The sequence below is a fragment of the Myodes glareolus genome, chromosome 27 (genome assembly GCF_982192425.1).
Source record: "Myodes glareolus chromosome 27, mMyoGla1.1, whole genome shotgun sequence".
NCBI lineage: Eukaryota > Metazoa > Chordata > Mammalia > Rodentia > Cricetidae > Myodes > Myodes glareolus.
Window position 1 is genome coordinate 3029401 of NC_142052.1, and position 27000 is coordinate 3056400.

A 27000-nucleotide genomic window follows, 5' to 3' on the forward strand; every position below is an offset into this window, starting at 1 on the left:
GTTACAGAGTTGGAGAGATGGCTCAGGGGGCCAGAGCTCTTACAGAGGAAGCATGAGGATATACATTCAGATTTCTAGCCCCCACAAACATAAAAAGCTGGGCATAGCTGCGCCTCCTGCACCCCTGGAACTGGAGTGTCTGAGTGCAGAGGAGGAAGAGCTGCCGGGGCAGCTGGCTGGTCCTATTAACCAAAAGAGTCCAGCCAGTTCCAGATTCAGTGAGATCCTCAGTGTCCTTATCTGGGCTCTGAATGCATGCACCTGCGTCCACACAGGTGCACACACATCCATCACACACACACAGACATACACATCCATCACACACACACACACACACACACACACACACACACACACAGACAGACATACACATCCATCCATCACACACACACACACATAGACACACACACAGACACACAGACACAGACATACACATCCATCACACACACACACACACAGACACACACACAGACATACACATCCATCACACAGACACACACACATACACACATACACACACAGGGGGAGAGAGGGGAGAGAAATAGAGAGAGAGAGAGAGAGAGAGAGAGAGAGAGAGAGAGAGAGAGAGAGAATATGTTGGGAAATGATTTCTTAAGCTATGATCAAAAGCAGAAGATTATGAATGAAAAGGTTAAGAAGTTACATTAATATCAAGAAGGTCTCTTTATCAAAAAGCATCAGGAAGAAAGAGAAGAACAAAGCTGGAATAAGAGATTTGCACCACACTATCTAAGGACCAATATTTAACAGTAAATGAAGAAGAGATACATTTTTCTCTAGAGTGAATGCCCAGACATAGCAAAAGATAACGGCTGTCATGTGGAAATCAAGGCATACAAGTTCCTCCACGTTCACTGGCCAGCAAGTCTCACTGAATCAGTCCAGAGAATCTGTCTCAAAAGGAAAAAAAAAATGTGGAGAGGACCCGTGAAATAGCTCAGAGGGCAGAAGTGATTGCCACCATGCCTGATGCCTTGGGGTCAGTCCTCAGGACACATGGTGGAAGGAGAGAAGAGACTTCCACAGGCTGCCTTCTGACCCCTACAGGTGCTCTGTGTATACGCTTATCTTAGAAACGTAAATAAATGTGCTGAAAAATTTAAAACAAAAACGAAACCAGGTAGAGAGCAATAGAGGAGAACAAATGATGTCGACCTCAAGCCTCCCCCTGCACCCTCACCCATGTGCACCTGTGCCTACACACTCACCCAGGTGTACTTGCACCCTCACCCATGTGCACCTGTGCCTACACACTCACCCAGGTGTACCTGCACCCTCACCCATGTGCACCTGTGCCTACACACTCACCCAGGTGCACCTGTGCCTGCACACTCACCCAGGTGTACTTGTGCCTGTACACTCACACAGGTGCATCTGCACCTGCACCCTCACACAGGTGTACCTGCAAACTCACACAGGTGCATCTGTGCCAACACACTCACACAGGTGCACCTGTGCCAACACACTCACACAGGTGCACCTGCACACTCACACAGGTACACCTGCACATTCACACAGGTTCACCTACACACTCAAACAGGTGTATCTGCATCTGCCTGCATGCACACAGAGACATGCAAACTCATACCCAGATGATATTGTCATTTCCATTTATGACAGCGAGAATTTAGAAGAAGGAAACACAGATTTGCAAGTATGAACACTTAGCAACATTATTGGTACATGTATAACACTACTTGGTAACCTCAGTTATAATCTTTGTGTTCTTAGCTAAGTAAATATGTATCGGTCTAGCAATACACTCGCCCAGAGACAGTCTTGCATGTATGGGACTGGAGAAAGTTCAAGGGTTGTACTGGTTACAACCTAGGTCCATTGACAGGGGAAACCTCAAATGGCACAGAACATGGAAACAGACAGCTAGACTAGAGGATATCGGCCCAAATGGAAAATTCACAGCAGTCAAAATAAATCCACCAACTTGGATGAATCTCATGAATACAATTTATAAAAAAGGAACCCCAGGAAAGAAGATGTACATCATGAGTCATTTAGATAACATTCACCAAGTATGCAGAACGAAATCTGGCTAGAAGGTCAAGTATTTCTTTACTTGGGGTGGTGGCTCTTTTTGTCAAGGGTGGGAAGGCAGGAGGGAATGGAGAAATGAGAGATTAGTAATGCACCCCCCCACTTTTATGAAGCTGGGATAAAAGTTCACGAGCATTTGAAGTATCATTAGTATTTATTTTTGCCACATACGTTAGAAACAGTTTTGCAAGTGGTTCTGTGTTCAATAGTAACAAATATAAAATAGAATAGACTTCGTGTAAACACTCATTCTGAAAAATTCATAGTTTCAGGCTAGATGTATCCGGACCAGGAATAAAATTGACATGTTCAAACCATGTTTAAATCCGTCGATTATACTTTTCATTAAGAAGACGAGAAAGATGGGTAAGATCTGTCTTTCTTGTCCACTGCTTGGCCAGCTAAGGTTTTGGGTCATTCTGAAGCCCACTGCAGGCAGACTCTAGAGTGAACCATTAGCCCAGGCATTGTTAATAGGCAAAGGACACACAGCTTCCGTTGACATTGTAAATGACATTCTTTTTATCCTAAAAAACCAATTTCACAGAGATGCTCTTATGAGAGCAAAAAGCATTCTGTCTTCTTCCTCTGTGTTTGGGATTCTAAGCATGCACTCAGAGCGGACCCCACCCTCCATGTGTGGGGACCTCAGCATGCACTTCAGCGCAGACCCCACCCTCCATGCTAGTCCACCTCTCACAGAGCCATCTTGTTCTCCTTTTAGCTTCTCTCACGTTGCGTCTGCAGGATTTTTATTAAGCACTTGGAACTCTTATTCCCTCCCTCCAAATGCCTCACATTTATCTCTAAATTTCCTCCGCTCTCCGCTTCACTGAGCTTCGCCAGAAAGCTATTTTAGACGCTCAGCTTTCTTCGCCCGTGTTTTCTACTTAGTCTCAGTTTTTAATGGGGTTATATTTCTAAGGACTTTGTCCAAGAGACTTCCTCATTAGTTATGAAGATTTTTACCCCTCTTAACTTTGTTGGAGCTAATTTCTCTAATAGCCTAATTTGCTAAAGCTCCCTGCCAGGACAATCCTTACTGCTGCAGGCAGCCACGAAGAACGGCTGAGGACTTTCCTCTGTTTCTCTGTCTGCCTTTCCTCACCTGTCCCACGAGGGTCATTGTTATCTGTCTCGGTAACCCTTGGATGCCTAGGGACAACCTAAAAATAAAGGATGGGCATTTCAGCATCCCAGTATCCTCAGTAGAACGATGCTCTTATTTTTGTGTTGGCACGTTCCTTGGGTTTCTCTGGGTCCATACCAAAATTCTCTATTATCATTCTACAATCAGACCAACACAGATGACCAGAAAAAGAAGTCTCAACACAGCGGTTCAAATCTGGGACAACACAAAGCGCCTAAAATCCATAATATCTGTGTCCCAAACCTATGGGCGCAGCAACTAACTCCTGTTCAGAATCACCCAGGTCCTTGGTCGTGATCTGGATTTGATCAATTTTACGGTGACAGACTAAGTCTAGGCCTCTATTAGACCATTACCTGGGCTTTTTTTTTTTTTGATGTTCTTGATGGTGAAAATGACAAAAATACATGGTATTTACCAAATGGATTTGATCGTGTGTGTGTGTGTGTGTGTGTGTGTGTGTGTGTGCATTTGTATGGGAGTGTGCACACGTGCATACATGTGTTGGTGTGTGCATAGAGAGGTCACACATGGAAACTGGAGGTGAGGAAATCATGTTAGGCGGGGAGAAGTGGGCTACAGCAGGTCAGAGACTGGAAAGAACTTCATACCGGCTCTTCTTTTTGAGCTATTTTCAGTTATCGTGACCATGAGTGTCTAGCTCATCGGGCTGTTGCAGGAGGCTTGAAAATCTACCAACCAAGCCGTCGTACACGTAAGGTTGACAAGACCTTGGAAAACTTAATTTTACACAGATATTTAAGCTCCATAGGCTCCTGAACACTAACATTAAGGTGGGAACTTGTACCAAATGGAGAACAGGGTCCCTGAGTAATTTTATCATTGATTTTCCTAACCAGTAGCCTATGAATTATCCAGTTAGCACATTAGCTAAAAATAATCAAGCCGTCAGTCATGCAACTATTGATCAATCCTGGTCCTGGATGAGGCATTTTAAATGCATCTGTGAATTATGACGTAGGTGCTGTGATCAAGCACAGCGGTGCCCTGTAGCTCCACAGACCCACAATGTTGACACATCCCGAGACTAGCTGCCATGGCCGGCACTGAAAACTGCTGCTAGGGTCGAGGTTCTGTGAAAACATTACCTTCTCTTTGGGCTCCTGTGTCTTGGGTGTGCTGTAGATAGCCAGCAGGGAGCCACTTAGACTTGTTCAGAAATGTGGCAATCGCTAAAGTCGTGGGGCAGAAGCAGGGGCAGGGGCTCCTCATTACCTCACTAGGCTCGGGTCAGTTCACACCTGCTCTCTCTACTAAGATGACTGTACCTGCATTGCATGGGTTAATTTTATTTTATTTAATCACTCATGAGCTGCTGTGGCAGGTACAATTCTGGCTGGGGAGGTGGCTCAGTTGTAAAGGTACTTACGGCCAACCCTGACCACACCCAAGTTCAAGCCTCAAACCATGCATGATGGAGGGAGAGAGCCCAATTCCACAGATTGTCCTCTGACATCCCTCCATGAGCCTGCCTCTGCCATCAATAAATAAACATAATTGTATAAAAAAAAACTTCCATTCTAGTTTGGAAGGAAACTCTAGAGGCAAAAAGCCACGTGGAGACAGCTCCTGTTGATACCTTAGACAGGGAGGCATAGGGTAGTACTGGATCAGGACAGTAGCTGTCTTATCTGTAGCCACTCCTGTCTGGGGTAAGATTCCACCTCCACAATCTCCCGGTCATCAGAGGCTTACAGAGGATGGACAGAACATAATTTGTGTTCTTCCCACTTTTGCACTTTTGATCATGCCTTGCTTTCGGAGAGAGGATGGTAGAAGATTGCCGTGGTGCTGAGAGTAACAGTTGTGTTTCCCCAAAACAATTGGTTGGCGAGGTTTAGCAAGGACCCCGGACCTCTGAACCTCCAAGTCACAGCTTCTTTTCCTTTCTATTTGAACTCAGAAGGCAGGGAAGGGGGCAAGGATGACTTTCAGATGGACAAGAAGAATTAGACCTAGTTTGATAGTTGCTGGTGCTGTCTGGGACAGGACAGGACTATGTTCGCAGCTAAGTTATTGTTTAGTTTGTACCTGTGATGCAGAATGGGTTATTCCATTAATCATCTGGCCGAGTTTGACTATTACTTTAAGAATTCCCCCCTCACTCGCACTCAACCTGAAGCATCTAAATTGCTTCAACCTTTTAAGGGCAACCTATTGTGCCTGGCTGCCCAATATCAAAGCCCAAAGGCCAGCCAATAAGAAGGAAACATTTCCAGAGAGATATGGGGCCATTTGATTAATGTATGTGGAGGGGAGGAACATGAAAGGGAAAATAAATTTTGAAAGCTTCAACCCCAGTGGTAATGGAATCACTGAACCACAGAAGAATAATGGAGTCTCTCTCCATTTCAAGCATTTTCTTAAATTTCCTTCCTTTGTCCTCTTTCTTTCATTCCCTCTTGAGAAAAACACCCGTATGTTGAGGTTTATCCATCTGTAGACATTTATAAATGGAATCTTTTATCTTTTCTGTTTTTGAAAGTGTGAGTCCCACTATATTGCCCAGGATGGCCTCCAAGTTACTGTGGGCTTAATTGAATCATCCTCCTGCCTCAACCTCCCCAGTGCTGGCATTACAGCCGTGCACCACCACACCTGGTTCGATGCTCTAACTCCTTGTGTTTGACCAAACCTTTAAGAACCAGGCTATGGAACAGAAAGGGCAAAACCTGCTGGTCTGAGAGCATTGCGTCCACACCTTCCTGACGCCCCAGCGGGGCTCTCCTTAGGGCCAAGGAGCTCTGCCATCTGAGACATCTTACCCTCATCCGGCCGTTCCGTATGGCTGGCCCGTCCTCTGCCAATCTCAACACGTACAGATCCATTTTGTACTCTCTTCCTCCACGGATGCTAAATCCAAATCCTTTGGCTCCTTTCTCCATATCCACAGTGAAATAATCAAAATCCTGTGGGTGTAGGGAAGAAATGGAAGATGGGATTGGTTCGCGTTAGAGGGACTTGGACAAGCAATTTCCCTGCTCCCCTCTCTCACAGTTAATGTCTTCAAAGGACATGGTGTTAGAAACGCCACTTGACTTTACAAGTACTGAACATGCAAGACCTGGCTCCAAAGACTCAATTAGTTAACGCCGTTAAAGCAAACAGCACAGCTTACGTTGGCTTTTCTTGATTAACTTGCACTTAATGCGTGACATCATCTCTTCTAAATTCTCCCATTCATTGATGTTAGCGCCATAAGGAAGTCTGTACAGACCACTGGACATCAACTCAGAGGCCAGAGGCCAGTGTGTCCTCTAAATGCAGCGTGTCCCAGACTCCCTGGCCACCACCACTCTTAAACTCTGTGGGGGTAAAGCTGGTCCTTAATTTAATAATGGGGCACAATGCAATTGGATAGAGTGGAAACCGCACTTAATTTCTATCTCGGTATCTCGTTTCTGGGTGATGAATATTTACTAGACATTGAGCTCTAGTCTTTCACAGAGCTCATGACCATTTACCATGGCCTATTGGGAAGAGCCGCCCTTGAAAAAATGGAAGCTCATAGAGGTCAAGGAAGTGTCAGGAGGAATGTCTAATGCCAACCAAGAATGGGACAGCCGGACCCTTAGATTTTTGCGATTGCAGTGGCTGCATGGTGGGTTGTAAAGCCAAGCTTTGCTTTGCCATCTGCATAGAGGCTTGGCTCTTTACCACAGAGTGGGAGGCAGGCGGTCATTTAGAAACAGTGGCTCTGAAAGACCCCAGTGACTGGAATACATCAAATTTTCTACATTAGTGGTATTCTGAGGGTCTAGTAGGAGCTTAAAAACAATGACTGTTCTTGGAGTTAGCTTGTTAACTGTCATCAAGATTAGTTCATCCATGACTACCCACTGACTCCCGATTGGTGGTGGGTGACCTGTCCTGCTTCATCTAGAGCAGACTGATCTCCACCGACGTTCTGGAGATGCAGGTGTTAGCCCTGATACTGAGGCTAAGAACAGAGGCCTGGCTGTCTGCTCCCACAGCGTCTGGATGTTCTGCCTCCCTTCTACAGCACTCACTGCACCCCAGGAAGTCTTTGTGGGGGCCCTGTGTCCCTCCAGCAGGGGTACCTGTGGCTGCCTGTAGTCGGACAGAGGATACTGCCTGGTGTCTGGGGAGAGCTGCCTGTAGTCCAAGGGTGGGGGCTGCGGGTAGTCCCCTCCCGGGGGTTGCCTATAGTCCAGCGGGGGCTGCCTGTAGTCGGTGAAGGGAGGTTGCCGGATGTCTGGCTTCACGTCTTGCCTCGCTTTCACTTCTGACCTGTAACTAGATAAAGAGAGAGGGAGTTTGTTTTGGCATTGCAACACTCAGGAGATTGGAAAGACTCTAAGCATGGTCCAGCCACCACAGCTTGTAGGAACCCAAATTGTGTCTTGTTACATTTTTAGGATTTAAGAAGATTAAAGTAATGGTATTTAGAAGTTGTTGACAAATGTATTATTGGGTACTTTCATTTGGCTCCTTGAGAAATTGATATAAATTGGACAGTGGGGGCACATACCTTTAATTCCAACACTCAGGAGGCAGAAGCAGGTGGATTTCTGTGAGTTTGAGGCCAGTCTGGTCTACAGAGCTAGTTCCAGGACACCAGAGTTAATGCAGAGAAATCTTGTCTCAAAAAACAAAACAAATTGACATAAAAGTGATAGGTCCCCTAGAACTTTGTGGAAAAGGCATCATGGATGTTTCTCCCTCACTTTGGCCATTTCAAAGCTGCATGGTCAGGGCTGGAGGGCTGGCTTGGTAGTTAGGAGCGGGCACCGCTCCTGTAGAGGACTTGAGTTCAGTTCCCAGCACCCATGTCAGATGACTCACAACCTTGTAATTCTTCCTCCAGGGAATTTGACTCTTTTGTACTCCACAGGCACACACACACACGCACACACACACACACACACACACAATTAAAAGTAAATAAATCTTTAGAGAAAACCCAACTGCACAATCACTCTAAATTAAGGGAATGAAACATGTCATCTCTCTCTCTCCCTTCCTTCTCCTCTCTTTTTCTATGCCTCCCTGTGTCTCTCTCTCTCTCTCCTCTCTCTCCTCTCTCTCTCTCTCTCTCTCTCTCTCTCTCCCCCCCCCCTCACATATAAACACAGTACTTGGCACATCATCATTAAGTCATGTAAGTGCAATTAAATGATCTCCAAGTAGTTTATAAACATGTTACTAGCGGCTATTTTTAAAAAATTTTATCTAATTTTATTTCATATGAACGAATGTTCACCTACATGTATGTACGTGTGAACGGTCGAGTGGTGCCCTTAAGCAGCTAGGGAAGAGCATCAGATACCTGGAACTGGGGTTCTAGAGGGTTGCGAGGAACCATGTGCATGCTGGGAACGGAACCCCAGTCTCTGCGACAACAACGCTCCTAAACACTGAGCCATCTCCCCAGTCCCTCCCAGGGTTATTTTAACTGCTAAGCTGCATCTTTGCGAGTAGTTTAGATGGTAAAGACGTGGTAGGAAGGCGTGATCATCAAGTATAACGCAGGCCCAGAGTCACCGGCTCACTGGGAACACTGGGGCTATGTTGCAGAGGTTTAAACATGAAAGCACAGCTTCTTGATCCCACTGTGGTTATGTGATAACAAGGAAGGCAGAATGACCCAGGACGGCGTTCATTTCTGGCGTATTCTTAGCCCTTACTCGTGAACAAACACAGAGAACAGAAATAGCAGCTGCGTAATCTCCAAGGCATTTCTATTCTCTGAACTGGAGATGCCCACAATGGGAGTTATAGCTACTCGCTGACACTGTGGGATCATGGGTATGCAGGTAAGACAAACCCAAAACTCAGCACCGTGGAACAGAGGCCCTTAAATGCTATAGCTCACTACCTGTTGCTGCAGTATGGCTGTGGTTAGATTAAAACAATATTCTGAAGAATTAGCAAAGTACTTTCCTTTCTTTTCTTTTTTCTAGATAAGGCCTAAATGCAACTCTGACTGGTCTTGACTTCGTGATGTGCCTCTGTCAGTCTCCTGAGAATTAAGTTTGCACATGTGCGCTACTGTGTCTGGGGAAATTAAGGAAACAGGAAACATTCAGCACACAAAAAGGCTCCAAGTGTGTAGGGTTTTACACTTCAGACCAGATGGCTTCTTTACCAGCTCATGATCTATCTGACACGGAGTCCTAACAAACACCAAACAAACAAAACCCCAAGTGCAGTGGACAGTTAGCACCACTATCACTCAGGACACACGGAAAGCACAGAACAGTGGATGTGTTTACATAGGCTTCTTGGGAGTTCAGTGGCTTTAGTCTCCCCTCCGAGTAGGTTGCATTTATTATTAACCCCCTGGGAGAGGGGAGCCTTCTTTCTGTGTCTTGTATGTTTCTGGCTTTGTTGTATTTCTCCCTAGTCCACTCACCTACTGAGGTGCAAGCTGCGAACAGAATTATTTAATAATACGATTTCAATAAGGTGCTTAACTATACAAAAGCATGCATTAAACCAAAGGAATCGAACTGGGTGACATTTGCCAGTGTGTGGTGGTTCCCTTCTAGAAATCTCTAGCTCGGTGGTTTGGGTGTCACGCTGTCTTAAGTTACAGGGTAACCACTCCGTTTTTATGCACTGTGTGGTATTGGTGTCAAATGTCCATTTTGTGCTCCGTTTCACCCAGATGTGCCATGGGGTGGAGCAAAAGAGGATGGATGTAAGAATTGCCCAACGATTAGACAAATGATCAGAAACAGGGAGAGTGAAGCCTGCTGCACCTTCCCTCTTGGACACCAATCACCCAGACATCCCTCTATTCCACTGCCGTGGGTCAGGAATTCCAGGTAACTTCCTACAGAAGGGCTCCTTAACAAGGAAGATGTACTTAATTTTTATGACTGTTGCTACCTTTAAAGTGGGTGATACACTGGCTAGAGCAAAAAATTAGGTTGGGTTGAATATGAGAACACTTCACTTTAGGGAAAACATAAAATCAGATGATTACGAATTTAAAAAACAGGCCAGGCTCCAGGCTGGGGAGATGGGTCAAGTTGGTAAGGCACTTGCTATACAAGCGTGAGGACTTGAGTTGAATCCTAGCATCTGTATAAAAGCCAGGTACAGCCGTGAGTACCTGTAATCCAGCCCTTCCGGGTAGAAACAGGAGGGGATCCTTGGACCTCGCTGACCACACCATTTAAGCAATCAGTGAGCTTCAGGTGCAGAGGTAGACTCTCGTTCAAGACAGTCATATGCAGAACGGGTTAGGGAAGGTACCCAGTGAACCTGTGCCGTCTGCATTTGGTCATGCATGGGTACCTTACAAAGAAAATGCACCCGTGCGCACACACACACACACACACACACACACACACAAACACACACATACACACACACACACGTGAACTCTTAAAAGTTATTTTACATATAAAAAGGTTACCGACGTAATTCTCCTATCTGTTAATTTCATCACTAACGATTCTTTAGAGAGATGATAGAGACAGATGGCAAATGGGAAGTTCTAGCAAGTTTTTATGGTGTGGTAAAGACTGAGGAATGCTGCCCAGGAGAGATTCCACAGCTTGAGAGCCTTTTACAAATCATTTCTAGGGATGGGAGCCCATAGGATCTCAAGAACTACAGGCAATTAGCAGTGGCTGACAGAGGGAGAATTCTTCCCCAGAGATGAGTTTTCTGACTGGCTGTGCAGTGCTCAGTGGTCAGCCCCAGAAGCGCAGGCAACACTGAAGGGACTGTATTTATCTGTTGATTTGTTTATATGAGTGTGTAACGGAAATGGTTAGAGAGGAGGAGCTGGAGATGGGAAAGGCCGGAAAGAGGAAAGAAAAAAGCAACACATTTATATTTTAACTACATTTTAAAAAAGAATCATTTGGGGCTGGAGAGATGGCTCAGCAGTTAAGAGCACTGGCTGCTCTTCCAGAGGACCCAGATTCAATTCCCAGCACCCACATGACGGCTCTCAATGGTTTATAGACCTGGGGGATCTGATGCCCTCACACAGACACACATACAGGTCAAACACCAATGCATATAAAATTTAAAAAAAGAAGAAGAAAAAAGAAAAAAGAATAATGTTCAGCCTTAGTATCTAGGGTTTAAGGTGAATGAAAGGATTTACATCTTCCAATGCTCTCCCTTGTGGCTTTAAATGGCAAACATCAATCACCCTTGTTGGAGAACAGCCTGTTCTTTACACTTGGCTTTGGAATATATTCTGTAATACTTCTCTTCTTTCTAAAGGGATCCTTCTTGCTTTCACTTATGAACATTTTAGAATTATTTTGTGATTCCCGAGCGCCTAGGGTAGCGCAGGAAGTTAATCTGGGAGCGAATGAGGTAGTATACAGTATTGCTTATTCTAATTTGCAAAATAGAAATATTCAAGAAGATTGGCATTATAGCTTTTCCCATTCTTGCATGGGAAATGGCTCAGTCTGATATGCAGGAGGGCAGGCCTTGTCTGGAAGAACGTGGTATATGATCTGGCTTGGCAGCATCTCTAGCATGATCTAGAAGCAGGAAAAGACTTTTCCTTTGACTCCATGGTCATCTTTGGTGGATATCACAAAAATGTTTCTGATATCTGCAAAACCACTGCGTCATTTTGTTCGTGCATAAATGAATCACCATTAACAATAAGAACATAAGCCAGGAAAGCCAAGTACAGGCCTGTAAAAGGCCCTAAACCTGGAGAGGCCACTTCTCAGGATGTTAGTGTTACTGAAGCAAATATGTTGGTGATTTATAAAAATTTCAACCATGTAAATACGCTAATTTAACATTTAGGAAATACTTTATTTTGTGGTCAGGAAAAATGTATCAGCAAAGACCGTTGCTTCCATGACAGGGAGAGGGTAAATCCCAGCTGTAAACGAGAAGGAGATGGGATCCTCCCAGGGGATTTAACACACTGTCATGGGATCCTGCAGCTCCCACCAAGGAAGCTGTCCTCCCAAGGATTTTAATACACTATCATGGGATCCTGCAGTGTCTGCCTGAGGCACCTGTTCTCCCAAGGATTCTAGTACACTGTCATGGTTTGCCCTTCAGAGTGGGGGAGCCTCCTTTGGAGAGACGATGGCCGACTGGTAGAGATGAGATTACCTGCCCCCTCCCCAAGGCTAGAAGCAGGATCCCAAGTACAGGGCAGTGCATTCGGAAGGAAGAAGAGTGGGTCACCAGATTAACTACCATGGCAGAGTCGTGAGCAGGAGTCTGGCTGAGGGGAATGCAGGTCCTGGGAATGCCAGTACAATCTGTCCAGATATCCTGTGGTGCAAGCAAGCATAGCTGGGCCTTAGCAACCGGAACTTATTCTTCCTGTGGGCTGTCTCGTTCTTACGGCTCCAGCATTTGCTCAATGATGCTTCTCTTCCCTAGCTATGTATTAAAAACATAAGCAGGAACAATCTCCACAACAACAGATACAAGGGAGCTACCGTTGGGGGAGCAGGCCTGAGCCAGAGAACTCTGCGGGACCGGGCCCAAGGACCAAGCCAGGGACCTCTGGGGGAGCAGGCCCAGGCCAGGGACGTCAATGGAAACAGACTTGAGCCAGTGACCTCCACCAGAGCAGGCCTGAATCAGTGAGCTTTGGATTCACTGGCACCTAGAAGATTAATCACTAGAGACACAGCCCCAACTACACCAATCTGAGGAAAAGACGGACAGACAAGGTAAGAACACACTCAACACCACAAAGAGCCACACAACACCAGTAAAAACTAGTGGCCCTACAACAACCTTTGAACAACCAAATGTAGATGAAGCAGAAGAAAATGACCTAAAAAATAACTTTAGTAGAATGTTTGAGGCCCTCAAAGACAAAATGAAAAATTCTCTCAAAGAAATGGAAGAAAAGACAAATAAAAATGGGAAGAAATCAACAAATCCCCTAAAGAAAACAAAGAAAAAAGCAATCAAACAGGTGAAAGATATGATTAAAGACTTGAAAACTGATATAGAGAGAATACAGAAAACACAAACTCAGGGAATTATAGAAATGGAAAGTATGAGAAAACGATCTGGAACCACAAATGCAAGCAGAATACAAGAGATAGAAGAGAGAATCTCAAGCCCTGAAGATACAATTGAGGCAATAGACTCATCAGTCAAAGAAAACATTAAATCTAACAAAAGCTTAACACAAAATATCCAGGAAATATGGGACACCATGAAAAGATCAAACCTAAGAATAATAGGTATGGAAAAAAAAGAGAACTCTAGCTCAAAGGCACAGAAAATGTATTCAACAAAATCATAGAAGAAAACTTTTCCAACCTAAAGAAAGATATACCTATGGAGATACAAGAAGTGTACAGAACACTAAATAGAGTAGATCTAAAAAAAAATAAAGTCTCCTCACTACATAATAATCAAGACACTAAACTTACAGAATAAGAAAAATTATTAAGAGCTGCAAAGTAAAAAGGCCATGTAATGTAAAAAGGGCAGATCTATCTGAATTACACCTGACTTCTCAATGGAAACAATGAAAGCCAGAAGGTCCTGGTCAAGCGTTATACAGAAATTAAGAGACCACGGATGCCAGCCCAGACTACTATGCCCAACAAAACTTTCAATCACCATACATGGACAACAGATACTTCATGACAGAACCAGATTTAACCAATACCTAGCCACAAACCCAGCCCTACACAAAGTACTAGAAGGAAAACTCTGACCCAAGGAAGTTGGCTACATCCACGAAAACACAGACAATAGATGATCTCACAGCAGCAAATCTCAAAGAAGGAAAAAACACACACAATAACATCACCACCAACAAAAACTAAAACAACAGGAGCTAGCAATCACTGGTCATTAATATCCCTTAATATAAATGGACTCAACTCACCTATAAAAAGGCACAGGTTAACAGATTGGGTATGAAAACAGAATCCATCCTTCTTCTGCATACAAGAAACACATCTCAACCTCAAAGACAGACATCGTCTCAGAGTAAAGGGTTGGGAAAAGATTTTCCAATAACATGGACCTAAGAAACAAGTTGGTGTAGCTATCCTAATATCTAACAAAATAGACTTCAAACAAAAATCAATCAAAAGAGACAAAAAAAGGATATTTCATATTAGTCACAGAAAAAATACAACAAGAGGAAATCTCAATACTGAACATCTATGCTCCAAATACAAGGGCACCCTCATATGTAAAAGAAACACTTAAATCACACGTCAAACCCCACACAGTAATAGTGGGAGACTTTAACACTCTACCTTCACCACTAGATAGGTCTGTCAGACAGAAAAATAATAGAGAAATAAGGGAACTAAAAGATGTTATGACTCAAATGGACTTAACAGACATCTATAGAATATTCCATCCAAACATAAAAGAATATACCTTCTTCTCAGTACCTCAGGGAACCTTCTCAAAAATTGACCACATACTAGGTAACAAAGCAAACCTCAACAGATACAAAAAAATTGGAATAACTCAATGTATCTTATTAGATCACCATGGCTAGAATTCAACAGCAAGACTAATTTCAGAAAGCCCACAAACACATGGAAACTAAACACGTCTCTCCAGAATCATCAATGGGTCAAGGAAGAAATAAAGGAAGAAATTAAAGACTTCCTAAAATTCAATGAAACTGACCACACAACACACCCAAATTTATGGGACACAATGAAAGCAGTGTTAAGAGGAAAGTTCATAGCACTAAACACCTACATAAGAAGCTGGAAAAAAATATCACATTAGTGCGTTAACAAAACACCCGAAAACTCTAGAAGCAAACTCACCCAGGAGGACTAGTGAGAGCAGAAATCAACAGAATAGAAACAAAGAAAATAATGCAAAGAATCAATGAGAGAAAGAATTGGTTCTTAGAGAAAAATCAACAAAATAGACAAACCTTTATCCAAATTAACCAAAAGGCAGAGAGAGAATATCCAAATTAACAAAATCAGAAATGAAAAGGGGACATAACAACAGACATAGAGGAAACCCAGAGAATCATTAGGTTATATTTCAAAAACCTGTACTCCACCAAATTGGAAAACTTAAAGGAAATGGATAGCTTTCTGGATAAATATCACTTACCAAAATTAAATCAAGACCAGATAAGCAGATTAAATACAGCAATGACTGCTAAAGAATTAGAAACAGTCGTCAAAAGTATCTCAACCAAAAAAGTCCAGGGCTAGATGGTTTCAATGCAGAATTCTACAAGGTTTTCAAAGAAGAACTAATACCAATACTCCTCAAATTGTTCTACACAATAGAAACAGAAGGAATATTGCCAATTTTTTAATGAGACTACAATTACCCTGACACCCAAACCACACAAAGACATTACTAAGAAAGAGAATTACAGCCCAGTTTCACTCACGAACATTGATGCAAAAATACTCAATAAAATACTGGCAAATTGAATCCAATAACACATCAGAAAAATCATTCACTATGATCAAGTTGGCTTCAGCCCAGAGTTGTAGGGATGGTTTTATATACCAATGTCTGTCAATGTAATCCACCATATAAACAAACTGAAAAAAAAAGACCAGATGATCACCTCATTAGATGCTGAAAAAGCCTTCAACAAAATATAATATCCCTTCATGATAAAGGTCTTGGAGAGATCAGGGATACAAGGAACATACCTAAACATAATAAAGGCAATATACAGCAAGCCAACAGCCAACTTCAAAATAAATGGAGAGAAACTCAAAACGATCCCACTGAAATCAGAAAGAAGACAAGGTTGTTCACTCTTTCCATATCTATTCAATATAGCACTTGAGGTTCTAGCTAGAGCAATAAGACAACCAAAGGAGGTCAAGGGATACAAATCAGAGAAGTCAAACTCTCATGGTTTGCTGATGATATAATAGTTTACATAAGCAACCTCAAAAATTTCTACTGAGGAACTTCTACAACTCATAAACACCTTCAGTAATGTAGCAGGATACAAGATTAACTAAAAAAAAACAAACAAACAAATAAACAAAAAACCAGTAGCCTTCCATTATACAGATGATAAACGGGCTGAGAAAGAAATCAGGGAACATCACCACCCTTCACAATAACCACAAATAGCATAAAATATCTCAGAGTAATGCTAACCAAACAAGTGAAAGACCTATATGACAAGAACTTTAAATCTAAGAAGAAAGAAATTGAAGAAGACACCAGAAAATGGAAAGATCTCCCATGAACTTGGGTAGGTAAAATTAACACAGTAAAGATGGCAATCTTAATAAAAGCAATCTTCAAATTTATGCAATGTCCTTCAAAATCCCAATAAAATTCACAGACCTTGAAAGAATGGTACTCAACTTCATATGGAAAAGCAAAAAACTCAGGATAGCCAAAACAATCCTGTACAATAAAGGAACTTCTGGAGGCATCTCAATTCCTGACTTCAAACTCTACTACAGAGCTACAGTACTGAAAACCGACCGGTAATGGCATAAATCAGACAGGAGGACCAATGGAATCAAATTGAAGACCAGATATCAATCCACACACCTACAAATACCTGATTTTTGACAAAGAAACAAGAAATATCAAATGGAAAAAAGAAAGCATATTTAACAAACGGTGCTTGCATAACTGAGTATCAACATGTAGAAGAATGAAAATAGACCCATATCTATCACCATGCACAGAACTCAAGTTCAAATGGATCAAAGACTTCAACATAAATCCAACCACACTGAACCTTATAGAAGACAAAGTGGGAAGTATACATGAATGCATTGGCACAAGAGACCACTTCCTAAATATAACCCCAGCAGCATGGACACTGAGAGAAACAATTAATAAGCGGGACCTCCTGAAACTGAGAAGCTTCTGTATAGGACATGGTCAGTAAGACAAAACAACAAAAAAACAGAATGGGAAAAGCTCTTCACCAACTCCACATCAGACAGAGGTCTGATCTCCAAAATATACAAAGAACTCATGAAATTGGTCATCAGAAGAACAAATAATCAAATAAAAAAATTGGGTACAGACCTAAGCAGAGAAGTCTCAACAGATGAATCTAAAATGGCTGAAAGACACTGAAGGAAATGCTCAACATCCTTAGCCATCAGAGAAATGCAAATCAAACCAACTCTGAGATTCCATCTTACACCTGTAAGAATGACCAAGATCAGAAACACTCTTGACAACTTATGCTGGAGAGGTTGTGGGGTAAAGGGGGCACTCCTGCATTGCTGGTGGGAATGCAAGCTGGTACAGCCCCTTTGGATGTCACTGTGGTGATTTCTCAGAAAATTAGGAAACAATCAACCTCAAAACCCAGAAGTACCACTTTTGGGTATATAGGGTATGTATCCAAAGGATGATCGGTTGTATCACTAGGACATGTGCTCAACTATGTTCATAGCAGCATTGTTTGTTATAGCCAGAACCTGGAAATAACATATGCCCCTCGACCCAAGAATGGATATGGGAAATGTGGTACATTTACACAATGGAGTACTACACGGCAGAAAAAAACAATGACATCTTGAAATTTGTGGTCAAATGGACAGATCTAGAAAACATCATATTGAGTGAAGTGACACAAACCTAGAAAGACAAATATCATATGTACTCACTCATAAGTGGCTTTTAGACATAAAGCAAAGAAAAACCAGCCTACAATTCACAATCCCAGAGAACTTAGACAACAAAGAGAACCTAAGAGAGACATTCATGGATCTAATCTACACGGGAAGTAGAAAAAGACAAGATCTCCTTAGTAAATTGGGAACATGGGGACCATGGGAGAGGATAGAAGGGGAGGGGAGAGAATGGGAGGGAAGTGGAGAAAAATATATAGTTCAATAAAAACAATTAAAAAAATAAAAAACCATAAGCAGCTAAGATGGTCACTTTTCCATGAAAGCACACGTGAAAATCCTAACAGAATGGGTCTTATGGAATGTGGGACAGGGGAAATCATTGTTCTGAGATGGTGTGAGTGATGAAGTCAGGGGTCTGAAATCAAAAGGAGCCTTACTCCACCCTACTACATGGGGTGGGTATGGGAAGCAGCTGTTCAGGAAATGCTGGAATCGTAAGTCTAAGGAGGCATTTACATTCAGTTATGTTCTGTTTTTCTCCCATTGGAAGGAAGGAAAACATGGGGACACATCCTTCCTCATTTGTTTAATGGCTCAACCCAAGCTGGGCGCTCTGCTACATAGACGTCACCGTAAGACATTTTTATATGCTATTCCTGTCGTCTAGAGGTGCAAAAAACCTTATTCCCTCATGAGTTCAGAAGGCTCCTTGTAGGGGAAGGATGACTCGTTAGACTGCGGGGTCTCGCTCAGTTGGTGGGAAGCGGACAGTCACAGTTGGTTAGGAGTCCATCTGCATCTCCTCCCCTCCGCCCTGACATCGTGCTTCAGGGTACCATGTTTATGGCCCAGTGCTTTTCTGCAGCCATATTTCTACTCTCAGTCTGTTTTACCCTGCTAGCTCTGTGGAGGGACGAGTGAGAATTTCAGAGAAGAGAATCCAGAGATGTCACCTGCCAGCCTAAAACCAATAGAAGCTCCCCACACTATCAGGAAAAACACGAGGACTTTCAATATGATTTGCCAGGGCCTTGGGTTGGCTTCTCACCCTCCGTGGGCTCATCTCTAGCTTCCCCAAACCCTATTCCACAACAACCCTGGCGCGGCTTCTGTCCTTCTTGCTTAGAAGGTTCTCTCTTCTGCCAGAGGACCTTGGCCTGTGTTCTCGTTCTAGAAGCTCCTTGGTGCTCTCAGTTAGTTAACCCCAATTCATCTGCCATGGCTCAGCATTTCTGAAGAGAAGCTTCTCTGCTCGCACGGCAGATGTTGAGTTATAACTACTAATGAAACAATCTACTCAACTCCCCTCTGAAACCACACGAAAGCACACACAGTAATTTCAGCGGTGTGCAAACCTCTCCCTGCTGAGTCCTGAACTGTCTCCAGGCAACGCTCTTTCTGCCTCTCGGAGTCAGCAAAGTCAGAGGAAACGTTACCTGTTTTCATGTCCTTGCAGCTGAAGAGGTTGAGGAGGAGCTGGCTGGGCAACTGGGCTGTTGGGGGTGGCTGGGCTCGGCTGGGCCAGAGGGCTGTGCTGCTGGGCCATGGGACTCTGCTTCTCGGAGCTGGGTGCTGATACTGGACTGTTGAGCTCTGAGGGGAACCAAGGCAACAGATGTGGTCAGGTTGGCATCTGATCAGGGGCAAGAAGTAAAGAGAGGTTGGGACTCATCGCCTCCTTGAATGCTTCCAGGCCTCGGTCATTTCAGTTTCTGCCGGGCTTTCCACTAGCAGGCTAGTCTTACCAAGGTCCTCGGCATTCCTGGAGGGAGTCTACTTTCATTAACTACAGTCATCGCCGTGTAAAGTTATGAACAGGCTTGTCATTTTGTGGGAGGAAAGGTCACCAAAGCAAACAAACCAAAGTAAAAACAACGTCCTAAAACGAAGAGAACACAGCTCAAAGGGACAAGGTGAAATATTCAAACTGTTGCCGAGAGACCATGTTGTTGCTAACACCTTTGGACTGTTTAAGACGTCGTTCTCTTTCCTTTAGACACAGCTTCACTCTGTAGCCCAGATGATTCTAAAGAGGTGGCCTTTGCTCCACCTGCCAAGAGGTTGGGTTGTGGGCTGTGTGCCACCACACCCAGCCCAAGTCTACCCGGCTTCCAGCGTGTGGACAGGAAGCTAGCTGTAGAAGCTGAAACACTGTTACCATCCCTTCTCTGGCCCCTCGGCAGGCTCACTCAGAGCCTTCTGTACTCACGGATCTCCAGAAGGAAAAAAGAACTCCACACATAGGGAGATTCATGAGGCTATTCCAAAACTGCTTCTTGGTATTTTCTTACCTCAACAACATAAAAGGTCAAATGGATCCAACCTTTACACATTAGAGTAAAGGCAGGACCAACCCTCTAGACGGGAGGGCAGAGAATCACGCTCGGTTTGTAGCTTACAGTTCATTCCCACTGACTGTCATATACAGACTGGTGCCTTCAGACAACAGACTAAAACTACAGCCCTTATCGTCTGTCTGTCTGTCTGTCTGTCTGTCTATCTGCTTTTGTAGCTGGGTAACGAGGACAGGAGGCCTATTTGCTTTCTGATCTAAATCACTTTTCTGTCTTCTCTTACAGTTCAAATGTCTTAACATTGTCTCTGTTTTTGTTAGGGTCTCTCACCCTTGACATTCTTCACATCCGGGTCAGATAACTCTTTGCTATGGGGCGTTGTCCTGAGCATTCCAGGAAGCTTAGAGGCCTCTGTGATCTCTGTTCACTAGAAGGCAGTCATTTCTTCACCCCAATCATGACAGTCAAAGCTGTTTTTAGACAGTAACAGATATTATTCCCCAAGGGCCCCAAATCACCCTAGTTGGGAGCTCTTGATTTATAATTAAATTCAGGAGGCTGGCTACTCTGCCATATATCAGATAGCCCTAAAATGGAATCGGTAGGGGAACTGAGTCAAATAAAGAATGCAAAGTAAGCCCTTCAGCCCCTGGAGGGGACCCATGGTTGCTCATCAGTGAGATCCATCAGCCTCTGGAGGGGACCCATGGCTACTCATCATTGAACTCCAGAGATGAACCCTTGATGAGTCAGAAGCTATCGCCCAGCAATCAGCCTCCTGTGCATGGAAATCGTGAAAGAATGCAGAGGGGCCTCAGTTGTGAGTGTGGGTTTTTCACTGACAGTTCCGAAACTGTCAGGTGCTGGGGGGCGGCTTGTACAGAGAAATTCAAATGGCTAAGTGGGAATTTTACATTCTTATCAGATGTAACATTTCCTAAACGAGCTCCCTTTGGATTGCAAAACTAAAACTTCCTCGGGCATTTCAAAATCAATCTGACTTTGAAGACTTTTCTAAAGATGAATTACTAACACGAGCAAGTATCCCTTCCTCTGCCTTGTTTTTCCTTTCAGCTCTGTATTGCTACCTGCTGGATTGAGTGAGTTCTGCCTTTAGATCTCCATAAAACTAGCATGCCCGAGGCCCTAGGGAGGGCTCTCATAGCCCCGAGTCTTGGGATTTCTAAATGAAACCGGTCGGTGTGAGTTTGGGGAAAGTGGGTGTGGCCGTCAACCTCAACCTGCGGACCGCGCTCTGACGTCAGGTGGTGGGCTCCAGGAGCCCGGCGGCGGGCGGGTGAGTCTGTCCGCCATCTGACTGCCTCTCTGCAAGACCACCGCAGGCACTCACCCTCTTGAGGGATGATGCGAAGGGTGACGCTAAGACCCGCATCCTTGACGAGCTTCACAATGTCGGCGTGAGGCATGTTGACGATAGACTGGCCGTTGACTGCCAAGATCCGGTCTCCCACTTTTAGCTTCGCACAGCGATCTGCAGGGCTCCCGTCAATGATGCGTCCGATTTTATGGGGCACGGCTGAAAAAAAATCCCAACAGAAATGGGTGTCAGGGACATCACCAGGATATGTTCTATCTCTCAGTCCTAAGACAAGACAAGCCTAAGACAAGAAAAGCAACGCCCGGATTCTTTCCTTCGTCGGTGTCTCCGTCTTTTCGAATAACAACCATTTCCAATAATGTGGTTCTGTGAATATTACTGAGACCAACGCCCCTTAATCCGAGTCCTTTGCAGAGAGAGACAGGCCAACTCTAACCCCAAAGGACAGAGGTTCTCAAATTTTGAAGTATATCAAACCAATCTGAGCTTCAAGTATAAACTCTCCAAGCCTTATCCAAGCATCTGAATCTGAATGTCTAAGCAGGAAACAAGGACCATGAATTTCTATGCAGCTTCTTGAGAGAGTCCAGCATATATCAGTGTTTGAGAACCACGGGTGTTGAAGAGTGTGCAAAAAGCTCAAACTGAGAGACAGTGGTATGGCTTCTGGGAAGTACAATAAGTGACAGGAACTTAATAGAGATCCCCATCTCACTGACAGGAGGAAATGGGGAAATCCGGAAGTGCCCACTAATCCAGGGAGCAGCTACCCGGCAAAGGGACAGGACTTCCTCCAGTCTGCTGTGATTTAAGGGCAGCACGTTCTCTGTCATTCTGTCCTTTCCACTTTACAAGTGTTCCTGAGGACACACTAATGTCAGTAGTGCAATGGAGTCCATCAAATCTAAGACGCCATTGGCGGCAAAGATACAATTTTAAGGGTCACAAGACAGAAAAAAATAGAGACTTGCCCCTTTAAGCAATGACACTCATTAACCAGAAGATATACTCCAAGTGCTGAGATATTAAAATACTGTCAGAGGTTTAGAGTTGGTATAACTTTTGTGCAATACTTTGACACATTTTACTTTCATCTTTAATGTATGTTTGAGAAGAGCCAGGCAGATGGGAGGCGTATTTCTCTAGCATTCCGTGTAAATGGTGGATTGTATACCAAGGCTGCTGTGTCTGGGCTGAGATCTCGATAGTCTGCAGTGTCAATATGTTACGTCAAAGAACTGAGCTAGGGTGTAGAAACAGAAGGACGCATGGTGTGAGAGGTCCTTCTGTCTACGGGTTGCTTTGATTGGTTACTGAATAAAAGAACTGCTTTGGGCCATAGCAGAGCTATAGGGGAACAGAGCTAGGCGGAGAAAACTAAACAGAATGCTGGGAGGAAGAAGGCTGGATCAGGAGACGCCATGGATCCGCTGCTGCCAGAGATAGACATGCTGAAACTTTAGCTGGTAAGCCACTGCCATGTGGTGATAGGAAGATTAATGGATATGGATTAAAATAAGATATAGGAGTTAGCCAATAAGAAGCTAGAACTAATGTGCCAAGCAGTGTTGTAATTAGTATAGTTTCTGTGTGGTTATTTTGGTTCTGGGTGGCTGGGACAAACAAGCGGGCCCTCCTCCAACAGATGCAGTCTATGGTTCAGATTCTCTAAGGAAGTCTACACCTTGAGCTCTCAGTTGGGTTGCATGTGTTAGAGTGAGGGGCGGAATTATAAGCTAATAACCATGGAGAGGAAGGACAATTAGCAAGTTAAGGAGCTAGGACCTTGCTCACTCTTCTACTCAGAAAGGTTACAAAGAGCATAGAAAAATATCGGCCAAGTTTGTGTCCCTGAAGGGAAACTCAATTATGTTTCAGCCCAAGCTCATTTTTATTTACCATAAGCATTAATGTGTTTAATTAGGAGAGCACTATTTAGAGTTTACTAATGATCATTTTAGAGCCGTAGGCTCTATTTTTTCAGGCAGAAATGCAATAAGAACAATTACTGATTCAAAACTAATAATACAGGAGACCAGCGAGGTGGCTCACCAGGTAGAGGTGCTTGCCTGACAGAGGGCTTGAGATTAATCTCCAGATCTCACAAGGCAGCAAGAGCGATTTGGCTCTGTGGAGTTGTCCTCACATCTCCACAGTACACTTGCACACACACGGACACACACACAGGCACACACACGTGAACTAAAAGGAATAAATGTAAAAAAATGTAGATATTGAAAGGTGCTTGACTGTCAGCCATAACTAGGGGAGAATTTTCTTATATTTTCTTTTATTTTCTGCTGTTTTCCCCTTCCCATACTCAACAGTTCTTGGAATGATCCATAAATAGTTTGGCTTTCTCGCCCATAAAAGGAACATGAAGAGTACCATCCTCCGAGCATCGCACGGGAAACGACTCCCTTTAAGACAAAGAGATGCACTTCAGGGAGAGGGCGGACATCGAGGAGGCTGAGTCTGCCTTTCTCTGATTTCCCATCAAAACCGTTGCCCATCTTTGTGGAAAATACCAACTTGGAGCTACTAGTTTATTATTCAAAGGGAAATCAACGCAGCGTGGATCCCTTGCGTATCAACTTTCGTGTTTACTGAGGGCTAATAACCATTCCTTCTACCTCTTTTGAGTATTTCCTAACACGAGGCAAGCACTTTGTTAAATGATATTTATTAATTTAATATATAAATTTAATTTTTACTTAACGTTTATTTATTTAACATTAGCATTAAAATTTAACATTTAATTTAAAAGTTACTTATCCATATCACTGTATTTAAATTAAGATGTGCATAATGTAGCCCTTAAATCCTATTAAGTAACAGATATTATTATGAGTTTGCAGTGGAAGAAATGGATAGAAAGCAGATAGCACTTAGTAATTTGTTCAAGGTCACAAATGGCAACCGGGGCTCAGAGCCCCAGCGACCAGGAGTCCAGCAATCAGAGCTCTCGGTGAACCTACCGCTCTGCCTCTTGGCTTCCCTTGATATCCGACCTCTAACCTACAGCTCGTCTTGAGCGTCAGCCTGGTGCACTTATTTGGAACTGTACCCTGCCTCTGAGCTAGGACTCAAACGGCACATGTGCAGTGCAGACGCAGGGGAGGGTGGAAGCCAGACTATCCTTGAATGGGGATGCCAGATGCAGCTCCGGGGAGACAGGAAGAGAGAATGGGAAACCAGGTAGCCCCAGATCCTGTTCAGTTAAGACTTCACATCGCGGTGCCATTTCTCTGCTTGAAGAAATTTGGGCGTGGGGGGGGGGGATGAGAATCACTGACTGTCCTTCCTTCCTTCCTTCCTTCCTTCCTTCCTTCCTTCCTTCCTTCCTTTCTTTCTTTCTTTCTTTCTTTCTTTTTTTCTCTTTTTTAAAAAATGAAATTCGAAAGTATACCACAGAACAAATGGTGCTCGCCTGGCTGGTTTTCTGCTTTGACTTACCACTCCTCTCTTCTCTCCTCTGCTCTGCTGTGTCACCTGGAATTTTCTGGGCATGACATCCCAAGTGTTTCCAAATGCAGTCTCCTCCTCACAATTTTGTGTACTCAACAATAGCGAAAATAAACAACGCAAGGCTATTCTTAGTCTCCAAGTGCCACCCAGAGCCATTATTTCAATTCCTTACAGCATAGCAATCAAGCGTATTTTTCTGTTTTAAAAACATGCTAGTGTCAAATCCAGCCCTGCAATCCTTGCCTGTCCCATCGAACCTTGGAGTGGTCCCTTTCTGATGGGTCTGTGGGCTCAGAAGCACTTACTCCACCAGGGACAGGGGATGATTTATCTGAGTGTCGAAAGCCTTGCTGTCTGAAATCTCAAGATGAACACAGCAGTTTAACTTTCTTACAGTAGTTAGAGTAATGTTAAAGGGAAAGAAACAACAACAACAACAACAACAACAACAACCCTGAAACGGAAACAAATTCTATGTCAGCCTCTTGGCAGCTGATCCAGCCCCACTTTCCCTTATTGGCAACTCCACTACATATACAAGTGCATTCTGATGTAAGACAAGTCTTTGACAAGGGTGTTTCCAAAGAAGATTCTCTCTTGGAACAAGACGTAGTTCTATTTGCTCAGAGGTATGCTGCGGGAGCACCTTCTGCTCTTTCAGCCAATAGCCGCTGAAATACCAGCCTGCTGGGGCGTGGTTATATTTCTCTTTAAAAAAGAGCAGCATGCCTCAGCTCGCTCTCTTGGTTCCGGCGCTTGGTTCTGGCTCCTGCTCTAGCGACTAGGCTCCTTTCCTGACAGTTGGTGTTTTTTAAGTTTTACCCCCCAAAATAAATACCTCTTTAAACCCTAACTGGTGTGGGATTGTTTCGCGCATTAGAGGTAAGGTCAGTAGAGCGACCCCCACTCCCCATCTCGTGCCTTGTGTGTGATGCTGATGGAATTACAGAGCAGCAAAGACGTCCTGACCTTGGTGTCTACCACAGGGATGAACGGCACTTATTAATTCTCTGAGAACCGATGACTAGGGGAGCTAGTGTGCAGTCTGTTTAAAGGCATGACTCGGAGACATCGTCTGCTGGGAAGCGACATAGATCAAGTCTCTCCATCAGTCTTCTTGGAGTGTTTAGGGTACACAGATATTGGGGGAAGCCACAAGGCATCATTTGGTTTTGGACATACTGACATTTGGGTAAGAGATGATATGTCACTAGATAGGAATTTTGACTGAAGACCCTACATCATAGAGAAAGAATTGCATAATTATTCATCCCATACCAATGTCTTGGCAATACATTGTGCTCTCCCAGGGGTGAGGCACCTGTTTTACCATTGCCCGGAATACCGTAACATTTGTCTTAGGAATATTCAGAAAAAGTCTGTTGGCCAAGGTTCTCTCCATAGTGAGATCTAAAGGCTAAGGTCCTGGGTCTCCAGCAACATCACCTCAGGAGACAATGCTTCTCCTTCTTTGCTTGGCTCCTTACTGGATCTCCGTATGGCCAACTCAGGCTTTCTCCAATCCTTCATCTAAGCGGGCTGAGTTATTGGATGAACTAGACTGAGTGCTGCCTTAGGTCGGTTTAGATGACAATGGCAGCATGACCACCCGTAGATCTTGTCATCTGTTGATTGGTTGTGTGTTCGAAATGTATTTATCCAGTCATTTGTTTGAGGCGGGGTCTTGATAAGCTTCTCAGGTTGGCTTGGATATCCCTGCTTCCCTCACTTCCAGAGGGCTGGGGTTACAGGCATGCACCATTACACCCAGCCATTTTTTTTTCTTTGTTGGAATTTTGGGAGAAGAGGTTATTAGATCCTTCCCCCTGTTCTCCTCTGCCATTACTACAGTATTTCCACCACACCTTCCTTGGGTGTCTGTCTTTGACCTCAGAGCAAGGAAAGCTTGTCCCTGCTATTTACATTTATCTCCTTGTTAGTGAGTCCCACAAAGTGGCCTTCTATATGGAGGCCAGCGTTCGACAGCAGAAGTGGATTTCACATCAATCATGTCAACTTTACGAGAGGGGAGATAGTTCTAAAATGAGCGTGACAAACAGATACTTCAAAGGCGATCAATACCGAAAGCTGACATTACTTCACAATCTACTAATTAGCAAAGGTTAAACTTAGCTTGAAGAA

At 43.9% G+C, this 27000-nt stretch overlaps 1 protein-coding gene across 8 annotated transcripts in view; it reads right to left on the minus strand.

Moving 5' to 3' along the window:
* Magi2 (membrane associated guanylate kinase, WW and PDZ domain containing 2) overlaps positions 1-27000 on the minus strand; it is a 1336576-nt gene that overhangs the window by 92533 nt on the left and 1217043 nt on the right. For all 8 annotated transcript variants that reach the window (XM_085684178.2, XM_085684177.2, XM_085684176.2 and 5 more), the window contains 4 exons: positions 21403-21588; positions 19194-19350; positions 7306-7501; positions 6010-6153 (listed from right to left, as the gene is read on the minus strand). In XM_085684178.2, the coding sequence (XP_085540304.2) occupies positions 6010-6153; positions 7306-7501; positions 19194-19350; positions 21403-21588 (683 nt within the window). The remainder of the gene's footprint in view (positions 1-6009; positions 6154-7305; positions 7502-19193; positions 19351-21402; positions 21589-27000) is intronic.